Source organism: Egretta garzetta, unplaced genomic scaffold (genome assembly GCF_000687185.1).
Source record: "Egretta garzetta isolate BGI_Z169 unplaced genomic scaffold, ASM68718v1 scaffold64, whole genome shotgun sequence".
NCBI classification, from domain to species: domain Eukaryota; kingdom Metazoa; phylum Chordata; class Aves; order Pelecaniformes; family Ardeidae; genus Egretta; species Egretta garzetta.
Genome location: NW_009259596.1, coordinates 2,412,549 through 2,432,634, shown reverse-complemented (window position 1 = coordinate 2,432,634; position 20,086 = coordinate 2,412,549). Strand labels below are relative to the sequence as shown.

The 20,086-nt window shown below is 37.3% G+C and overlaps 1 protein-coding gene across 1 annotated transcript in view; it reads left to right on the top strand.

Moving 5' to 3' along the window:
* Positions 1 to 19,735, top strand: part of WASL (WASP like actin nucleation promoting factor) — a 24,915-nt gene extending 5,180 nt beyond the window's left edge. The window contains exons 4-10 of the mRNA XM_009638158.2: positions 1,744 to 1,767; positions 6,763 to 6,931; positions 10,127 to 10,169; positions 10,580 to 10,733; positions 13,979 to 14,499; positions 15,606 to 15,714; positions 17,152 to 19,735. Of these exons, the coding sequence (XP_009636453.1) occupies positions 1,744 to 1,767; positions 6,763 to 6,931; positions 10,127 to 10,169; positions 10,580 to 10,733; positions 13,979 to 14,499; positions 15,606 to 15,714; positions 17,152 to 17,213 (1,082 nt within the window). The 3' untranslated portion in view covers positions 17,214 to 19,735. The remainder of the gene's footprint in view (positions 1 to 1,743; positions 1,768 to 6,762; positions 6,932 to 10,126; positions 10,170 to 10,579; positions 10,734 to 13,978; positions 14,500 to 15,605; positions 15,715 to 17,151) is intronic.
* The last annotated feature ends 351 nt before the right edge of the window (positions 19,736 to 20,086 follow it).

The window sequence follows — 20,086 nt, the reverse complement described above, 5'->3', positions numbered from 1 at the left end:
AAGAATTATTGATGTGTTGTCTTGATCTTTTCAATATAAGACTGTTTTTCATGTAGCTAAATTCTGTTGGGTTTTTTTTTTTTAAATCAATTAAATTCTTAAGCTTTTACTTCGTAAACTGATCCCAAACAGTTCCCCCCGTAAGCAGGGTGAACACAGCCTTTCTCTTCTCAGTGCTTGTCAGCACAGTACGTTCTCACTTTGGGTATTCTTGCACGTAGGTACCATTAGTTTGTATTTTTATTACCTTGCCTCAGAAATGTTAATGCACGTGCACACAGAAGTGTCCTCTCTGCATATGCTGAACATTCAGCCATAAAAGGGCAGCAGAGACTTGTAGAACTGAGCCTTGTTCTTAACTGCCTTTCTGAAGTAGGAGGCTCCTTGACTAATTTTCATGGACCCATTGTAGCTTATGGGTGGGAGCTGTTAGCCCTCTCTGAAGCTGCCTTTTTCCTCCACCAGCCTTTAGCTCCTTATGCCCTTCCCGGCACAATTCATAAGCTTCAAGCTGGATACTTAATATGTGGAGCTTTTTTTGTTGCGTCTTTGGTCACAGCTTTTGTTTTTGCTGCCTGGGAGACAAAAGCATCTCTGAAGTGCTCATCTTGCATTGGATTCAAGTCTCAGCAGAGATTATTCTTGTTTCCAGGAATACTTATTGGAGGGAGCTGTGGTTTTTGGACATAGGCAGCTGGTGAAGTTGATCTGTTTTGGATCAGTAAGCATCTCCATTTTCAAAAAAGGAGAAATCCGCCACTCTCCAGTCAGGTCATCTGCACTTGAGAACAGGAGTTCATAGTTTCTAGTCAGCAGTGGGAACCACAGAAAAACAGATCTAGTATCTTTGGGTCGCAAATTAATCTTAGCAGTACCTATACGAGTATGTAAAAATCCAAAATTCTTAAGAGTTTGTGTGTGTAGGTACACAAATAGTGTAACTGTGTACTGGGGGTTTTGAAGGGCGGTTGCAGGGTAGGTAAATGTTATTTGTGGTGGGTTGCAGAGTAGGTAAATGTGGTGGATCAGAATTAATGGTAAGTGAAGGAAATCTCTTTTAAAGGAGAATTTACTATTATAGGCTGAGAGTACTGAAGTGTGAAATGTTTACAACTACATTTTAAATTATCAAGCCAAATTCTTCATGATCTGTGAAACAGTTTGCCATTGTGAATAGAATATCAGATTAGTACTAAGGAGATTCTAGTTCTGTTCCATATTACTCAGTTACCTGTTCAATAACATAGGTGAAGTGTCTTGCCCCTCAGTGTCCTATTTTCTTTGTATAAAACAAAAAATAATTGTATTTTAGGCTCTGTAGGAGAACAATACTGTATAAAAGTGCTAATTGTATTTCAAATACCAATGAAGGAACAGTCTCATTCAGTGGAAATGAGAAAGCATAACACTTCAAAAATCTTGCTTTGATAGGTTGTACCAAAGTAGCTGTTTTTTGAATATTGCACCTTACTTTGGAGTCAAAATGGCGGAAACCAACTCAGTAGCTATTTTCTTATGCTCCTATTCAGTTTGCTGTCTTGAAATTGGTGCTTATTATCTATGATTAGTTTTTTATTACTCTGTAATGCTTTGTTTCAACTGCAGAACAAGTAGGCTTTAAGCATATTAATACATTCTTAAGTTTGAGTCCAAGGTCACTGAAAGCTTCACTAGAAATTAAAATTTAGAACGAATTTTTTGTGTGATGCCTATGAATAAATAGCTCTTTTGCTTTTTCAACAGAAAAAAGACGAGACCCACCAAATGGTAAGCTTTTTGCATGAATCCCCACATTTTTTTTTTTCCTACTGCTGTCATTTACTGTTTATGTATACCTTTGTTTTGGACTTGTTCAGGATAGTCATGTGGTGACAAAAGCAGTAAACTCTTATTCTGGAGGCTAGTACATTTGTTTTGTTTCTGTTCTTTGGTATTTGTTTAGTTGTAGCTTGAAAGATTTGTGGCTTAGCTGGCATTTGTAAAGAATGTTTTTGGAGGACCATGTTTTGTTGAAATAGGACAGAGGCCCTTCAGCTTAAACGGAGAAGAAAACTTTGTACCTTGCATTTGCTGCTTGGTCTTCAGAATATGCATAGATAGGATCACTACACAGAAATGAATGTTGAAATTAAAAGTGCCTGCTTGTCTAAAGGCAAGCATAATGACAGATTTCATAAAACATCCATAAAACTTCAATTTCAGTGTATCTAGCAAAATGTATAATACAGCCTTTTGGCCATATGTCATATGTTTGGCAATATTAAACTTCTTTTGGCATGAAGGATTATTTGAATTTATTTGCCTCTCAGGAATACATCTCACTGGCCTGAAGATACAGGCTCCTTAGGAGATCCTCTCAGTAAATTGATGGAAGGAGTCAAAGCTATGTATCAATTTGATCCAAAAATTTTTTTACCATCTATTCTAAAATCAACTGAAAAATGCACATCAGTGAATGTGAAGTTTGCGGTCTTTGTAGCTCTGAATTCACACTGAAGTTAAAAAGTGATTTCTGCTGTGATATTTCTGTTGGTGATCCGGATCATAGGTCATAATCATCTGGTAGTTTGCTGCTTGAGCCAAGGGTATAGTCAGCTAATTGTCTGCGGTCCCCTTGTGGCCTGAGGGGAGGTAGTCTTAAATTTGTACTGACCAAGACATCCAAGCATCTCAGTAGGTCACCAAAATAGGTAATCCTTAACTAATCCTGAATTATGGGAACTGCTGATACCTTTTACATCCAAACAAAGCCCTCCCCCTCCTTGTGGAGTACTTTTTTAAAAAAAATTACGCTTTTATAAACATTAAGTTTTGAGAAAGTTCAGGCAATCATCAGTTTAGACCTGGTATTTTTAGTATAGATTCCTTCAACTGGGGCTGGGTGGTTTAGTTTTGAAACAATCATAGTAATACCATCCATGATTGTCTTACCAGCTTTTCTGAGCTTTCAGAAGGTTTTAACTGTGCTGCCTCCTGAGGGACGTTTGCTTCTGCTCACCTACACAGCGCATCCCTGACAGCAATATCTGCAGAGCAGATGGGAAGGAGAACAGCAGTGGTGACTGTGTAGTGCCACCTACCACAAAAACTTTAGCCTTTGTCTCTACTGTAAATGTTACCAACAATAACACAAACAATGTGTCTAGTTTGCTCTCTGTGATTGCAGTAAGATATATGAAAACTAAACCTGTAAAAACTAAGCCTGCAAAAACTTTTGTGCTTAAAATAGTCTCCATAATTCATCCTGTAAGACCTCAGGCAACAACATTTTCTTGAGAAAAATACTGGCATACTAAAATTCCATTCATTGATCCTATGCTTTATCCTGAATGTTCTGTAGAAGGCGTAGGTTTATGCCCAGTGTTTCAGGTTTATAATCACTAGTCAAAGCACTGAGCATCCCTGCTTTATAGTAAACTGTTTTCCCTGGGACATCCATGTACTCTTTCACAGCCCGTCAAGTTTCCTTTTCTGATTCTGTCAGATTCTATAATGCCTGGCTTCTCTGCTGGCAAAGAGTTAAGTGTGGTCATGCCCCCTGTAGTCACAGGTGAGACATGGTCGGAGCATGGGTTATAGCCTCAGGTGGTTATACTCTGCACAGACTCTGCATTTCAGTATTTGGAATTCTGACTAGAGCGGATATATGCTATCAGCATGTAACTGGGAAAATAAAAAAGCAACCTTGTTGTAGCATCAGCTAGTTTTTGTTATACTCTCCACGTGCAGTGAAATTCTACTGGAAAAAAAAATCGGAACACCTGCTTTTTTTGTTCTGGGTATCAATACGTAATTACCTTCAAAACTGAAAAACAAGAATAGTCACATTTCAGTACTCGCACGATCCCTGGTTGAAATACTATGGAGAGTTTTGTTTTAGTGGGGCTTGTTTGTCTGGATTTTCCATGTACGTTGAAGCTGCGTGGAAAAAGCACTCTTTTCATATGTTGTTTTCAATGGTACGGATTTAAGATTTGTTGTTGGTATGTACGTTGAAGCTGCGTGGAAAAAGCACTCTTGTCTTTTCATATGTTGTTTTCAATGATACGGATTTAAGATTTGTTGTTGGGTTTTTTTGTAGAATTGCAGGATTAAAATCAAATTGGCATTAACAGTTATGTAAAATGTATTAGTCTGTAATTTCCTGGGATTTATGTTCTACTCATCTGTAATAGCTAGGTCTTTTTATGCAAATGAAGAGTTATTGTGGTTGAACTGACCTCTTAGTGGAGTTCTAGATGAAATGAGGATTTGTCAGAGAATTAGGTTTTGAGGGAATCTTTAAGAACCATGTGGCAGAATTTTGTTTTAGATATTACCTACAACAGTTTGCGTTTATTGCAGTGCTGTCTGTAGTCTGGGACAGATGCCTAGAGAGTTTCTAAATAAAATACAAATAATTTCATAGAATTAACATTTCAAAATGTTCTGTACTACGTTTTCTGGAGCCCCTTCTGAAGATGTCACAGATGTTGATAACAGTGGATGCTTAAGGCCACTGTACTGCCAGGTACTTCCTAACGATGAGCTCTATATGCCTCTCTCATCTTCATTTATTGAGCTGTCTACACCTGATGGGGAAGGGGCATGTCTTATGATGGGAAAAATTTTACTGGATATAAATATGGCAGTTCTAGAAGAGTACAATTCTTTCCAAGGTTCTTTTATCCCTCGTGGACTTCTAAAGTCTAAATCTGACGGTAAGAAAAATTTTCATCTTTAAGAGTTTACTATGATCCCTGGTGTGAATATTATTGGTATCAAGGAATTAGTTTCAGACTGTCAGTCCTTAATCTCAGCTGAGTTGAATAAAATTTCAGTTTGCAAATGGCTGCTGCTTCAGGTGGTTAAAACTATGTATGTTTACTTTAGGATTTTCAAAGACTCTTAGGAATTGTGAGAAGAGAATAAGAACTTCCTAGAAGTGCTAAAGTATATGTTTCTTTTTGAACCTCAGTATAGCTTTTGGAACTACAATATCACTAATGGTGAGAAAATGTACTAGGTGAACTACATGAAAATGGACTCCTACAGTAGTTTTGGTTTTGAATTTAATGAAGTTAAGACTGTAACTTTCGATTAATCCTGAAGATTTACTTACCTCCACCTGTTAAGTTTTAGGTTGATAATGTTTGGCAATTAATGAATTAATGCTAACTTTAAGTGTAACTTTAACAGTGCAAATTGTTTTGCTTGGTTGTACGCGGTCAGTGTGGATTTTGGTATTCTCAAAGGACAGTTGTCTAGATCAAAACATTTCTAGATCAAACCATTTCTGCTTAGCAGAAAACATTTCAGAAATTTTTCCTGCTGTTTTAAATCTTGTGCTTTAAGACTCCTACAGGAGTGTAGGAGTTGTCATGTGGTTTTAGATGAGTTTTGTCTAGCCCAGTGTCGTGTTTCTGTTCTTGTTTCTTGTTCTGGCCAGTACTGGGTTCTTCCCACTGAGGTGTTAAACTCCAAATGTCAGCTGTGATATCTATTGTATTGTCTCCTTCTCTTTTCTGATTTGGACTTTGAACTCTGAAACCTAAGGCTTGTTGGTCCTTTCAGAATGCTTAGGAGATCTTTGAATTATCCATACAAAATGCAGTTACCAAAAAATGTCAAAATAAGGTTCGGATTTATCAAAGTCTAACTAGACATTTTTATCATCTGCCCAGTAAGACCGAATGCATGAGTTGTCTTTTAATTGATTTGCTAACCACTGTGTAGTAACTCACAGCAGAGTGGAGGGTGCTTTTCAGATTTTGGAAGAATGAGATTACTGATCCTTTCTGCAGGTTTCTTTCAAAATATGCTTATAAGGGGATGTATGTGTACATATCTATATACATGAAAAATGCATAAACTGCCTCTTAGTATTTAAATACTACTATTCCTTACTTATGTCAAGGGTTATCTTCAGTCAAAACTAAAAACCTGAGTGGAAAACATGCTAGGTGTATTTATTCACTAGTATTATGCAAGTAATACAATACTAAAATGCTAAAGTTTGCAGGAGTATAATTCAGATGCATTTTAAATAATGAGAGTAGTAATTCAGAATTACCTATAATGAAGAATGAGGTTTGAGAACCTAATTCATAATTTGGGTGTTTAACTTCTATTTCTCATGCTGTTTTCACTGTTACTGCTCTTCAAACTTTGTTTCTTATCTGGGACTTTATTTTGCAAACCTGAGTAAGAAATAAGAAATCCTGAATTAGTCCCATAGATACTGACGTATATTTGAAGACAATAGTGTCTCCAGAGCAGCCTTCTGAAGTTCTTGTGATATTCTAGTCCTGTGTGCGACGAAAAAGCATTCCCACTTGGGGATTGTTAAGCAAAGATTCCCTCTCCTTTAAGATCAGTTTACTGGGCTGCTAAGGTAATGGTGTGCTGGGTGTTGCTGTCGCTTCTTTAATCTTGTCTAGGATTGCAGCTGTGCTGCGCCTTGACGCATCTCTTTCCATGTCTTCTGTGCACATGAAAGCTCTTTAGTTTAGAATTACTTCTTTGCCAAATTTGCAAAAATCAAATCCTAATGTAGAAGATTTTTCTACCATTGCTCTGCTGTAGCAACGTTTGTTTTTTTTTTTTTCTTCAGCAAGTAACTTAGTTTCTATTTCTGACATCCAGAACCCAGCCAGATGCATGTGATACATAGAGCTATGGCTACAGTACAAGTATTTTGCCACTCCCCCCCAAAAAAGTTTATAGGTTAAATATGGTTTTGTTGAAACACAATAGTAAAAACCCTGTACTTTACCTTCACAGGACCAAATCTACCAATGGCAACTGTTGATATCAAAAACCCAGAAATTACAACTAACAGATTTTATACTCCACAAGTCAACAATATTTCATATACCAAAGAAAAGAAGAAAGGAAAAACTAAAAAGAGAAGATTGACAAAGGCAGATATTGGAACGCCATCTAATTTCCAGTAAGGACTTTTTTGGGGGTTGGTTTTTGGTGGGGGTGTTTTCTTTTTTTTGTATGTGTGTATGTGACACTTGCAAACACTCAAAGCTTAAATGTGTGACTGATGCATGTAACTACAGTGAATGCCAGCTGGAATGCTGTGGGGTTCAAAAGCAAGCTTATACACAGGTGAGGAGTTTACTGCAACTGTAAACAAAAAGTAGTAGATTGGAAAACAATTAAGCTGCATAAAAGTGTCTTACTGAAGAGGTCAGTTCAGTGCACTCATCTTTAGCCTCAATGGTCAACTCTTCTTACAGCTGTGCTTGCTTAGCTGTGCTTCGTCATACAAAATACGCATGGGGGTCCTGACTTGTCATAACAGCTGAAACGATGTAGCCATATTTTTATCTCTAGCTTTCTGTTTACAAACTTTACAAATTCTGGTATATAGGCTAGCACCCATATCTTGTGATGAAAGTACAGCGTGTGTGTATACACACACCTCTTACGAATGGGTTGCTTTTTTGTAATATTGTTTCTTATGTATCTTCAATCTTTAAGAATAGTTATGGTGTATCTATCATTTTAGGCTTCACTTCCATGAAACTTGGATTTGCTCAGTTTACTGAATTAACTGTTGTTTTCCTGAACTATAATTAGGTATTTTAATCTTCTGCCTTTTAAAATAAGTGTGCTTTATTTGCTAAAGCAACGGGAATTTAAACAGCTTGAGTTAGTTACTGGAAAGATCAGTTTCTGTGAAGTATTAGAAAACTAGTGTGAGGTTTACATGCCAAGTGAATGTCTTGCTCTTTTGAACCATTATTTTGCATCACTTCCACTGACGTGCCTTCCCAGAACAAAACTCCATAAAAGCAATGCTGTTACAGTACAGTTATGCTGTTACCAGTTACAGTAATGTTACTACACAGTGCCTTGAGAGAGCGCTCCGTAGAATTGGACAGTAAAAGGAGAGATGGGCTAAAATGCTTCCCTAACCAGACTGTGCTTAGACGATTCAGACATCAACCATATTCTTTCTAGAGTATCAGTGGAGTGCGGCATCTATTAATGTCACTTAAACTGAAAAATGCAGAAAAGGAGGAGGAATGAAAGAAAGCAAATTGAGTAGTGATTGGTAGCTGGTCACTGTTGTAGCTCTACTCATGCAGACAAAATTGGAAATAAGGATTTGCGTTAGTGTCTTACCTCTGATCAGAATTTGTGAAAGGGGTTGTGCAGCAGTACAGATACAAAATGAATTTGGGACTTTGTTTATAATGTCAGATTCTGACCATTGCAAAATGCTATGTGCACTCATAAAATATTAAAGGATACCTAGAGAAGCTGAGAATAAGATGATAAAATATTTAACAAAGTTCAAACAAAAGATATGTTCCTGTATCATTAAATGTAACATTAAATGGTAAGTGGTGAACCTTTGCAAAAAAGAATGAGTCTGTTTTGTTCAGCTTAAGGTCTAGTTAAGTTTCCTGTAGAGTGAAGCTTAGTGTCATCTTACCCTGTAAGATACTTTAATTGCTGGCTTTGTACAAACATATGGTGTTTGGTATTGTTAGGCAAATATGCCAGTATGATAACTTGTATGTAACTTGAGCTGTGATACTGGTGAAGACCAGCACTGTCACCACTATCTGTTTATGCCAGATCAAAGTTGCAATCAGTAGATAGAATTTTTAAATATCTTCTGTTAAGACAGATGTGGACTTCCATTGTTCTGAGAAAAAATAATCATACTATGCTTAACATTGATATAACTTATTGCTGTATCCATTCTTTTAAATAACATAAGAGTTGCAGTTACCTGGTAAGTATGCAATTTCTTTGTAAAGACATCTGAAAAGACTGTGTTACAGTCAGTGTGTACAATTAACTTATTTTACTCTGAAGGATGCGAAATAAATGAGAAATAATGCTAACACTATTTCATATACACTTTAATATCAATTAAGTACACTAAGCTCTACCTCATATGCTCGCAACCTCTTAAAAAGTGCATCATGAGTTGCACAGATATGCAAAAATATATGGGTGAGATTGTATTTGCCAATAAATTTGTCAACTTCCGTATGCCAGTTAATAAATTACAATTGGATATGAGACTATGTATTAGGAAATGTGTGTCTAATTTGTGTGAAGCAAGCTGTATCTTAACATCCAGAATTCTGTAATCAATAAATCATCCTATATTTTAGTAGTGAAAGGCATTTAAATATTTAGGCGAAACTGAGGGCTTCCCTCTTGCCTTTTCTGTAGCATAATGTCATTTTTAAACCAGATTTTTTACTTCTTGCCCCTCAAATGAAGTAGTTGACTAATCATAGTTATGCCAAGACCAAAACTGATCATTGAGCTTCAGTAATCTCTGTAAGAAAACTTGTGCTGTTGGTGGTACTAACAGACCCAAGCAAGGATACAGGGCTTGGGGCGCTAGGCACTGTAATAAGGGCAGTGAAACAGTCCTTGTAATTTGACAAGCTCAGTCAAGACTGTGTTGGCTACTAATGGCTCACCTGGTATTTTGAAAACTCTGAATTGTTGGAGTTCCTGAAGACTGCGTTGTGTTTCTAGAACTGGCCATTGGCAAAAAGAAACCCAAAACATGGAGTACTGGTAACATGATGGTTCTGTCTTCGATAGCCAATAGCAGTTGCATGAAGAAGCTTGGAGGGGCACAAACTCTTCTGCCTTTTTATAGCTGATTATAGCATCACATAAAATAATACTTTAGTAGCCATGTGAAAGGGCTACTAGAAGCCTAGGAAGATGGCAACTCAAAACAGTCCTGTCTCTTCTTTGAAAGAAGGAAGTGAATGGGAGAACAGTGATGAGAGAACAAACAGCGATGGAAGGGAGGAAGAGGTTTTCCAGCTACATGACACTCAAGACCTTGGCAGTAGCTTGAAGTCCAGTTACTATATAAAGGCCAAACTCCTCCCTTGATCTCTGTGCAGTCCTTCCATCACCATCCATATGCATCAGAGGGTGTCACGGAGCCTTCTTGTTTTGCCACAGACCGTAGCCTAAGGGGGGAAAATAACTATTTACTATTCTGTTCTCAAGTGGGGCACTGAGGTCTTATGAACTTGGAGGTAGAAGCGAGTAGTCATCTCTAGTTGTCTTGGTGTCCTGTTATTTTTAGTTAACAAGGTCCTTCTTTATGCTGATTAAATGGAATTTTCTGCTTTTTTAGGCACATTGGACATGTTGGTTGGGATCCAAACACAGGTTTTGATGTAAGTAATTCAATAAGTTATTCAAGACACTGAATAATTAAAAGCTTCAGAGACTTTTTAATGTAAGATATGAAGATTGATATTAAATAAACTTAATTGTACATAAAAATAGTTATAAATTATGATTTTATAGTATTATTCAAACATAGAGAGATGTTGGACTAGAAGGGAATAGGAGAGATCCGGGATTGAGGGGAAAACATGCAAAACTTAAGTTTTTGTGCAAGGTGTTTATGTCTCCTAAATTAGTCCTTTTTGACTGAAAAGTCAACCCAGAGACATGTCCTTGGCTTTGCTGTTCCTTTTAACTACATGGTTGGTTTGTTTGGGGTTTTTTTTACCAATACAAATGATATTTTTTAAAATTCTTCTATGTCAAGTTACTTAAAACTAATGTACCTGACTTGCAGGTGAACAACTTAGACCCAGAACTGAAAAACCTATTTGATCTGTGTGGAATTTCAGAGGCTCAACTAAAAGACAAAGAAACTTCAAAGGTCATATATGATTTCATTGAGAAAACAGGAGGTGTGGAAGCTGTTAAAAATGAACTGCGCAGACAAGGTGGGATTCCTTCTATTTCCATGTAAAAATTAGCAGGGTGTTTTTTGCCTTAAGGATTAGAGTAGAAGCTGTTGATGATGAGCAGTTTTTTATTCTCTTCTCTGGACTTCATGTCACCGCAGTTGTGTTGGATTTCATAATGTTTCTGTATAATATACACTATGTAAGAGTGTTGATGCATGACCCGTGAGAGTTCCCTAACGAATAAGGATCTTCTCTATGTCAGTTAAGTAATTTCCAGTAACACTTGATCTGACTGTAAAGCTATGCAGTATATTCCATATAGATTTTTCAGACTGTGTATGTTGCATATTTATTTTATAATCCCAAACTTGGAAATAAATTAAAATCTTAGAAACAATACTGCTGTTGTCAATTACAGTAGTAGCACGTGTCTGACAGGCATATGTGTGGTGCCCATTTACCCTGGCAGCACTGTGTAATGAACCTTGCAATAGCTAGAGGCCTGCAAATTTTGTATGAATATTTAAAACAGAAAAAAGCTTTTTTCTGATTTAAAGTTAAAAGGACTAGTTTTGAGCAGGCTTCTGCTGCAAGAAAATTTGCAAATAAGCAGTTTCCTGCCTAACCTTTAAACGTGACCTCAGCTGATGCATTATCTAGTGGAACATAGCACGTTCGTCTGAAAATTACATTGCCAATGTCAAACTTTCAAAAATTTGCCTAGAACACTTCTCAAGAGAAATAGGATATAAATGTCATTGAAATTATAGCAGTTTGAAACTAGCGAATAAATTGTTTGAGTGACTGAAGAGATACAGATTCAGGGTCCAATGACTTGTTACATTTATTCCTTAGGTCCCCCACGGTGGAGCGGTATGTATTTGAGCTGACATCTAAGCACATGCTTCAAAGTATTCATGCTGCTGTGTGATTTCTTTCCTAGATGAGAAACCTTAGTCCAAATCTGGTTGGCTGCAATACTAAAAATCATAGTCAAACTTCTTAGTTAAATTGCAAGCAAAATTTCAGTTATGATTTTTTTTTACTCAGTAAGAAATCTGTCAGTTTCTTTATATAATATTAACTCTGTTTAAATGCTTACAGAGTCGTTGATCCCAGACTGCTGACCATAAAATTGGATTGAGAAGGCTTGCCTTGAAATCTTATGACTAGCTTAAAATAATTTAAAAATCCATATTTTTCTATTGCCTATGTGTTAACTTCAAGTTACAGCCACTTGCATGTACGCAATTGAAAGAAAAGCAGCCTCATCTTTAACGTGCATGATAATTAATCTACCTCTGTGCTTTTTGATAGAGGTAGATAAAATATCCCAGTATTTCAGTGAGTTTATCTGCAGTTATTTGATGTGTAGGCTTGACTGCTGTTTGGAGTGTTCTTTCTCAACTGAAATACATTTATCTGTGTTTTATTGCAAGAATTTCTGTGCTTACATGTTCACCCTGCTAGGATGCTGATTAGAGAGTTGCAGACAAGTTGTCCTGCTCAGATAGAAGTTACTTTCTTGGTTTTTCTGCCCTTTCCCTAGTTTTGGTACTGTTGGTTGGTTTTTTGAGTGACAATAACATCGATAGAAGATTTTACATACTTTTTTTGTTGTTGTTAATAGCAGTGTTGAGATTAATGTGTATTTATAAAAAACTAAATTTTTTTTTGCTTTGCTTGTACCATCTGTTTGGGGTGGGAGGGAGAGAGGATGAGGTAATGATGCTCCTTCTTTGCTCCTCCCTCATTTTGCTCCAGCCGAGTGCAGGCAACCCTTATAAAGACTCGTGAACTCTATTTCCACAGATTAGATACGGCATCTCTCTCTATATGTACAATGCAAATAAACCCTTTCCCTGCAGGAAAACTTCAACCTTGTGTTCAAAATCTACAGACACTACAGACTCTGGAGCATGACATGTTATATATCTTTTTAGTAATACAGACCAACTGCCTGTAGTGCTTGCTGAGTAAGTTACGTTTGAAAATACTGGCCTCCGATGGCCAAAAAGGAAACTACGGTTATGTCAGCCAAAAAGTGGTGGGATTTTCTTTAAATCAAGAATGTTGGCAGTATGTCTCTTGCAAAATATAGGAAGTTTGAGATGAGATTCTCCCCTATTGCTCTTTTGAAGGGATGAGGGGAAAAAACAGAGCAGTTGGTGGAACTTAAGAACGTAACATGTAATTTTAAGAGGGGTATGTTTCTCGAAGATGAGCAGAGAAGGAGGCACTGAGGCACTAGTGGCTCCTACTTCCTCAAAATCCCCTTTTTAGGGATGTCCCCTCTCTGTTCCAGTGCAGACAGCCTACCTTCTCAGCAGGTAACAAGGAGATAACAGAAGAGGTGAAGAAGTCTCTTCTTGAGTGTAATACCCTTTTCGTTATCACAGCATATGAAATCAAATGTGAATTTTCTTAGTTGTATGACGGCACCTGGATTATTAAGTAGTTATGTGCAACAACCACACAACCTAAAGTACCATAAGCCATTAGATACTTAATGGAAGAGGAAATGAAACGGTGCTATTTAAAATGCCATTAGCAGAGCAAGTACATTTCAAGGCCACTTCATATAGAAATGATCCTGTGCATTGAGGTAGCCCTGAAGTTGTTTCCTTTCTATAGTCACTTCAGTAAAGATATTGTTGGAACTAATGTGCAGTAAAAGCAACTAAGAGTCAGTTTATGCTGCGTCATAATGCATTGGTAGTTTCTGTGTTACTAGAAGATGAATCTTCAAAAAATATTTGCCTCTGTAATTCCCTAATAAAATAATGGATACATTATAAAGTGGAAATTCCATATTTCATTTTAAGTGTACTCTCTATAACCTCTTTCTCTTGCCTTCTGTCCTCGCTCAATGAAATTTTAGAGGATTGTTTTGAAATTTCTCTGCATTTTGTTATGAGAAATTGAAACACTAAGTTAAGATACACTTGGATTATGAAGGAAATTACTACCATAGGACCAAACCAAAATTAATGACCAAGCTTGTTTTATGACTTCAATTTATCTTTTTATGTATTGTGCTTGCTTCCTGCAGTGTTGATTCTTTTACACAATAGACAACAGACATAGGGGCTATATTCAGCTTGGTTTGCATTCATGTAAGCATAGCTTATATTCAGCTTAATCCAGAATTGGTAAAATCTGCACAGGCACAGAGATCCTTGCAAAAGGCAGGCAAAGCCTTTCTTCTTTTTCTGCTAGTCTCTGAAAGACTTACAGGTATTGAGTAGCATGTAATTGTAAATTGTTTTGTTTCATTTCAGCTCCACCTCCACCACCACCGTGCAGAGGAGGACCCCCTCCACCTCCACCACCACCTCCCCATAGCTCGGGCCCTCCTCCTCCCCCTGCTAGGGGCCGAGGGGCACCACCTCCACCTCCTTCAAGAGCTCCCACAGCAGCACCTCCACCCCCACCTCCATCTAGACCTGGTGCCACAGTGCCCCCACCTCCTCCAAACAGGATGTATCCTCCACCACCACCAGTGCATTCATCATCTGCACCATCCGGCCCTCCTCCTCCGCCACCACCACCAGCAAGTGGGTCATCTGTTCCTCCACCACCACCTCCTCCTCCACCCCCTCCTGGTCCTCCTCCACCACCAGGCCTTCCTTCAGAGGTTGATCACCAGCTTCCAGTTCCTGCAGGAAACAAAGCAGCACTCTTGGATCAAATCAGAGAAGGAGCTCAGTTAAAGAAAGTAGAACAGAACAGTCGACCAGTGTCCTGCTCAGGAAGAGATGCACTGTTAGACCAGATACGACAGGGTATACAGCTGAAATCCGTGAGTAAAAGCTGTTTCTCATCTGTGTCCCCTTGGGACTTGCAAATGACTGCAGTATCGCAGTGTGAGCAGTAACTTGTGGCTCTGTTTTGGGCTGGATCATAACTTTTAGAGTTTTTGAAGTGTTGCTTTAAACGGCAGTACTGAGAAAATGCTTAGAACACATATTTGCTATAGATGAGTATCGGTGCATGAAATTACCCTTCCTTCAAACTCATTTCTCACTTTTCAGTAAAGCTTTAAGCATAAATGATGATACCACAGTATTCTGGCTGTAAAGAACTTTTGCAAGAACTGTGAAAGATTGCTGGTCTCCTGAATACTTCAGTAAAATCATCTAAACAACTGCAAGGGATGAGTTCAGCAGTAATGGTAGTGGAGGGCAAACCCTAGGTTCCTCCCCTACCCCCATCTTAAAATGGACCCACGCTCTGCAAATTTTGAGACTTGTAAGAAGGTGGCTGCCTGTGTCTAGAAAAGTGCCACCCATGAGGGAAGCCTCTGCTGTTCCTGCTGCAGTTCAGGCTATTACTATTTCTTCTTGATGTCACTGAATATCTTCAAAATAATTTTGCCTATAGGTACACCTTTTTTTTTTTTTTTGCCACTCTTCTGCACTTGGGGCTTCTGAGGTAAAAGGTGTGACAGCATGTTAATATTTATTTGCCATTGCAGGTATGCAGTATCAAAGTCTATTACTTTCAGAAGGGAATATCGACCCAAAGCAGACCTGGTTAACAAACCCAAACAAGAAAAAAATATTTTATGGTGTATATAACAAGGGTAAAATAAGTAATGATTATGCAGCCACACAAGTCATGCCTGTACAACCATATTAAGAAGCTTTCCTTTAGCTGAGGGCTCACTTCATGGTAGTCAGAGCTGAAATATTTAATCCTGAGTATGGACTATCTACAGTTGTGTTATCTGGCAAAAGAGAAAAGGTTGATTTTTTTATAAAAAAAAAAACTTAGCTTGAGCTAATGAAACAAATGCTCTTCCTTCTGGCTGAAAATAAACTTATTAATCTTATAAGGAAGTTTGTCTCAAAATGCACAGGTTCTGTTTTACTAATTGCATCTTTCTAATGTATCCTTTTTTCCAAGGTATCTGATGGTCAGGAGAGTGCACCGCCTACACCTGCACCCACCTCAGGAATTGTGGGTGCGTTAATGGAAGTTATGCAGAAAAGGAGCAAAGCCATTCATTCTTCAGGTGAGTCTGATGGAGTTTTTCTGACCTCATGGTGTCAGGTTTTCAAGAGTTAACACTTCTATTCAACATAGAATATTGTTGAAAAAAGCATGAATTTCAGCACACAGTCCAATACAGAATGCTCTAGGCAGACCCCTAGTGATGGGTTGAGTGGTTATTTCATGCTACTTTGAATTATTTGCGTGTAGTAGTTTGTAGTAATACTGAATTAAAAATTACTAATCAAGGTTAATATCCTTATAAAGGTGTGGAGGGTTTTTTGGTGTTTGTTTTGGTTTGGTTTTTTTTACAACTGACTTTTTTTTATTCACTAGATGTCTGATGAAATAAGTTGTCAAAATATTTTGGAAGGAAGGCTTTTAATGCTTTCTGTTTCTAGAAGCCAAAGTTCTTGTAAAGGTTCATGCTGTTAATACTGTGGCTTCCAGTGTGCTTTGGATGCCACCTGCTGGATAGTAATCAGATAACTAGCGTTACTTGACTAGTCCCATACTAGTACCGAATCAACTTTTTACACCTCGGTGCTTGGAAAAAATAAGGGTGCAAGAGGATTTGCATTTCTCAAATACCAGCTTGTAATAAATGCAGTTCAGTAGCTGCAGTGCAGCTGTTTGGTTACATCTCTTCTGTTTAGGCTCTGATATATTTTTCTTCCAGAGCTTGCCTTGATACCAAAACTGCATTTGCAGCCTGCAGGCCGTTTGACTAAGTGCAATGTAGTTTGTTTATTTGCTGCCCAAATCTCACAATTTTGTACTTTACATAAATTGAATACCAGAAGGGTGCTAAATACAGCGTTTTTGTAGGGAAGGGAGTGCTTTTGCCTAAAAAATAAGGAGTTTAAATTTAAACAGGCTACAATTTTTAAATTATGATACATATAAAAACAGTGGAACACTGAATAAAGTTAACAACAAACATCGATGTTGAAGTTGATGTGCATTACACAGCTTAGACTATTCCATTAACCACGGTGGACTTTAGCTCATAATTTCTTTTTTTATCTGCTTGTACAGTAAACAGAAATCCCATTATATAGTAAATCTGGGGAAGCAGTTCTTATGTTTCAGAAATTAATCTGTCCTTGAAGTTTAAAACCCAGTCTGGAACAAGCTGGCCACTTTCAAATTCTCTAGAAGGAGTAGTAAGTGCTAAACGAGAACTTCAGATTCTTTTTCTTACAGCAGAAAACGAGATACATTTTTTCCTATGTGGGGAACGGAGTGAGAAAGGAAGCAAATTAGATTTAACTTTCAGCCAGCATCTGTCAAAGCTGAATGTCACGTCTAGGAATCTTAAAATAGAGTATTACCAAATGTATTGGCGTGACCTCCTTGAACTGATTGTTCTGTTTTCAGAAAGTTGTGGGAGAAATCAATAGCACTCTTGGCATGTTAATTCAGTGCATGCAAGTGACTTGCTTTTTTTGTCTTGCAGATGAAGATGAGGATGAAGATGATGAAGAAGACTTTGAGGATGATGACGAATGGGATGATTGATCATATATTATTATATATATATATTTTTTAAGGTGAATGATATACTAAACACTACTTTCTGTCTATGGATTCTGTAAAATTATCATGTAAATGTTCTACCAATTTGCTGTATATTTTTGTTGCCTTTTGCTTTTTTATTAATCTGTGCAATACCTCATTTAATCTGTAAAGGTTTGTCATAATCCTCTACAAAGCTACTCCCTGTTAATGTGTGCAAGTTTACACCTGGATGATCATGTACATGTGAATACTTTCCATTCCATCAATAAGGGAGTTTAAATGTAATATGTGAGACTGACAAAAACCTTAATGTAATTTAGTTATAATGCAAGAAGGAAAACACTATTTTCATACCCTACTTTTTCTGTATCTAAATTTTCTTATTAAAACCTAGTATAGCACTATGTTCTTTAAGTGATGCAGCTCTTAGTTTATTTAGCCCCTTCGTTTCAAATGCAATGCTACATGAATGTTGAGGCTGGTTTATACTATTGCATGGTTTCAAATACATCACAACATTGCGATTCAAATCTTAGCAGTATACTTTACGTAAAACAAAATCACTACAGAAATGCACAGCTAGTTGTGAAGATCACCATGCCCTAACTGTAGCAATACTGACTGCTATTGAACAGCAGTAGTAATTAAATCCTTCAAGTAGGGAACTCTCTATCTGAAGTTAAACAGGGTGGATTTACATTGTAATAGCAGGAAAGGCATCTTTGATGCAGACAAGTTCGGTCTTTTTTTCCTTTTTTTTTTTTTTTCCTTTTTTCCTTCCCAGCTCTTACAGAATGAAGAAGTGTAAATTACTGGGGGCTATACTGGAGGCTGGCAATTGCTACAGTTTGATTTATTTTAAAAATCAATTTTATGTGGTTTTCAGGCTGGAGGGCTGCGTTTAATGCTTGCTTCAATAATGTTTAATTACTTTTTAAAATTTGTAGGACATTGGTGTACTAATAAAGTAAACATAAGTGGTATTACTTTGCAGTCTTTGCGTTATGGTACACAACAAATGCTGAAACACCAATCCTACATCCATAAAGTTGGAAAGCCTTTAACTCAGAATATACACTTTGAATAAGTACTGAACTTTATGGCAATATTCTGTCTTCATATGTTGTCTTTTAAGACCAAGGGTTGCGATGAAGATCAAGAACCCGATTCACAAGAATAGTATTTGAATAAGTGGACGGAAAATGGGAATCTCATTTCACAGCTTGCACATTTATATCAGTTGTACTTTGTAGTGCAGTAAACATTGGCATATCTGCCTATTACAAAATACTAGTCTATGCTACGTGGGTATTTAATATCTGCAGCATTAATTACTGTACTTACTGTAACTTTCAGGTAGAAAATCTTTTTAAAAACCACATTATCTGACACAATGTTTAGTTAAGTCAGTCATATTTGGAGCGTAGTTAATGCATAGTGTCCTGGGTCTTTGACTGTAGTCAAGCTATCAAACTAAGTTATCGGAATTGTATTGACTGAAACCCAGTGTTGACCTGATCTTGACAGGCTGGACCTGCATGATACGGCTTGGATTTCTAACTCAGTTATAACCTAGTCTTTAGCAAATTAATTTAGTCATATGAGAAGAAAGGAAAGTTGCTGAAAAGTAGTGGGAGAGGTAAGGTTGTAGTTTAAATTATTCAGAGGATGCTAACTTCCTCCCAAGAGTAATTTATGCACATAACTTGAGGAAAAAAAAATAATTTCCAAGTCGTCTCACTTTCTTGCGGTAACTTTTGCCTTGTCCTCTGCCTCTAGAAACACTTCCTACCAGCTTTGCTGCTGTAATGGCTTGAGCGTTGGATCAAGTGCAAGTGCAGCCTGGGATAGCTAATGGCAGCGGAGTTAAGAACTTGTGTATAAGGAAAATATTTGTATGGCTTTCATATAACTTCTGGCACTGCTCCCTTATTTTTTATTGCATATAGGGCATTTTAAAGTTAAGCAGATGAGGCCTAGAGGTTTTCCTAACATGCTACCTACTAGATATGTTTAGCTGCCATGTTCCCAGAATTGGAATTTCTGTAATATAGTTAATAATTAAGCATCACAGTTCATTAATCAAACTTCTGTTCCAGGTTTTGGGCGTTCTGAAGTTACCTTATAGAATAAAACTTTGATTTGTAGATACTGGCCAAAGAAAGCTTTTGGTTTTTCTATTTCTTTTTCCTCATACAAAAAGTACGCTCACATTCTATGGTGTCCAGGTTAATATTTACTTTGAAGTAGTGTTTGTACATGATAAATTTCAGGCATAAAGCCCGCGATGGCAGTTAAGTTAGTCATACCTGCATGCTTCAGCACTCCGCCACTTGCACTATGAGCAGAAGATAGCATTTCATGAATACTGGTGCATTGTTGCTAAACATTGTAATGAAGGCCTCTCTTATATTCTGGTTAAATGACTGTCCAGATAGCCTTAGCAATTAACGAACTAGCATGAGGCTTTTGTATCTCAACACTCTATGTGCATAGACAATATCAGCTAGCCACTTGTACGTATGAAATCCGTAAGAACTTCTCAATCATTCAGTTTTCCATTTATCGAACTGAAATTTTTAGTATGTGAATTTTTGAAATGTACAGTGAATAGGATGTTGCACTGGTGGCAATTCATCATGGAGCATAATAAAATTAATTTGACCCAACTAGCGTAAAACTGTGTGGTTTTTAAGTGCTAATTGTGGCCTGGCTTTTAAAATAGACCTGCATATTGCTTACATGCTTTAAAAGTAACTTTGGTCACCTAGCCAAGTTCACAGAGCAGTAAATAGCCGCTGTCAAATGGCGGTAGTTTTCCTGTCTCTGGAAAGTTGGATTGTGCTGGTGAATAAACACAATGGGTAAGAATG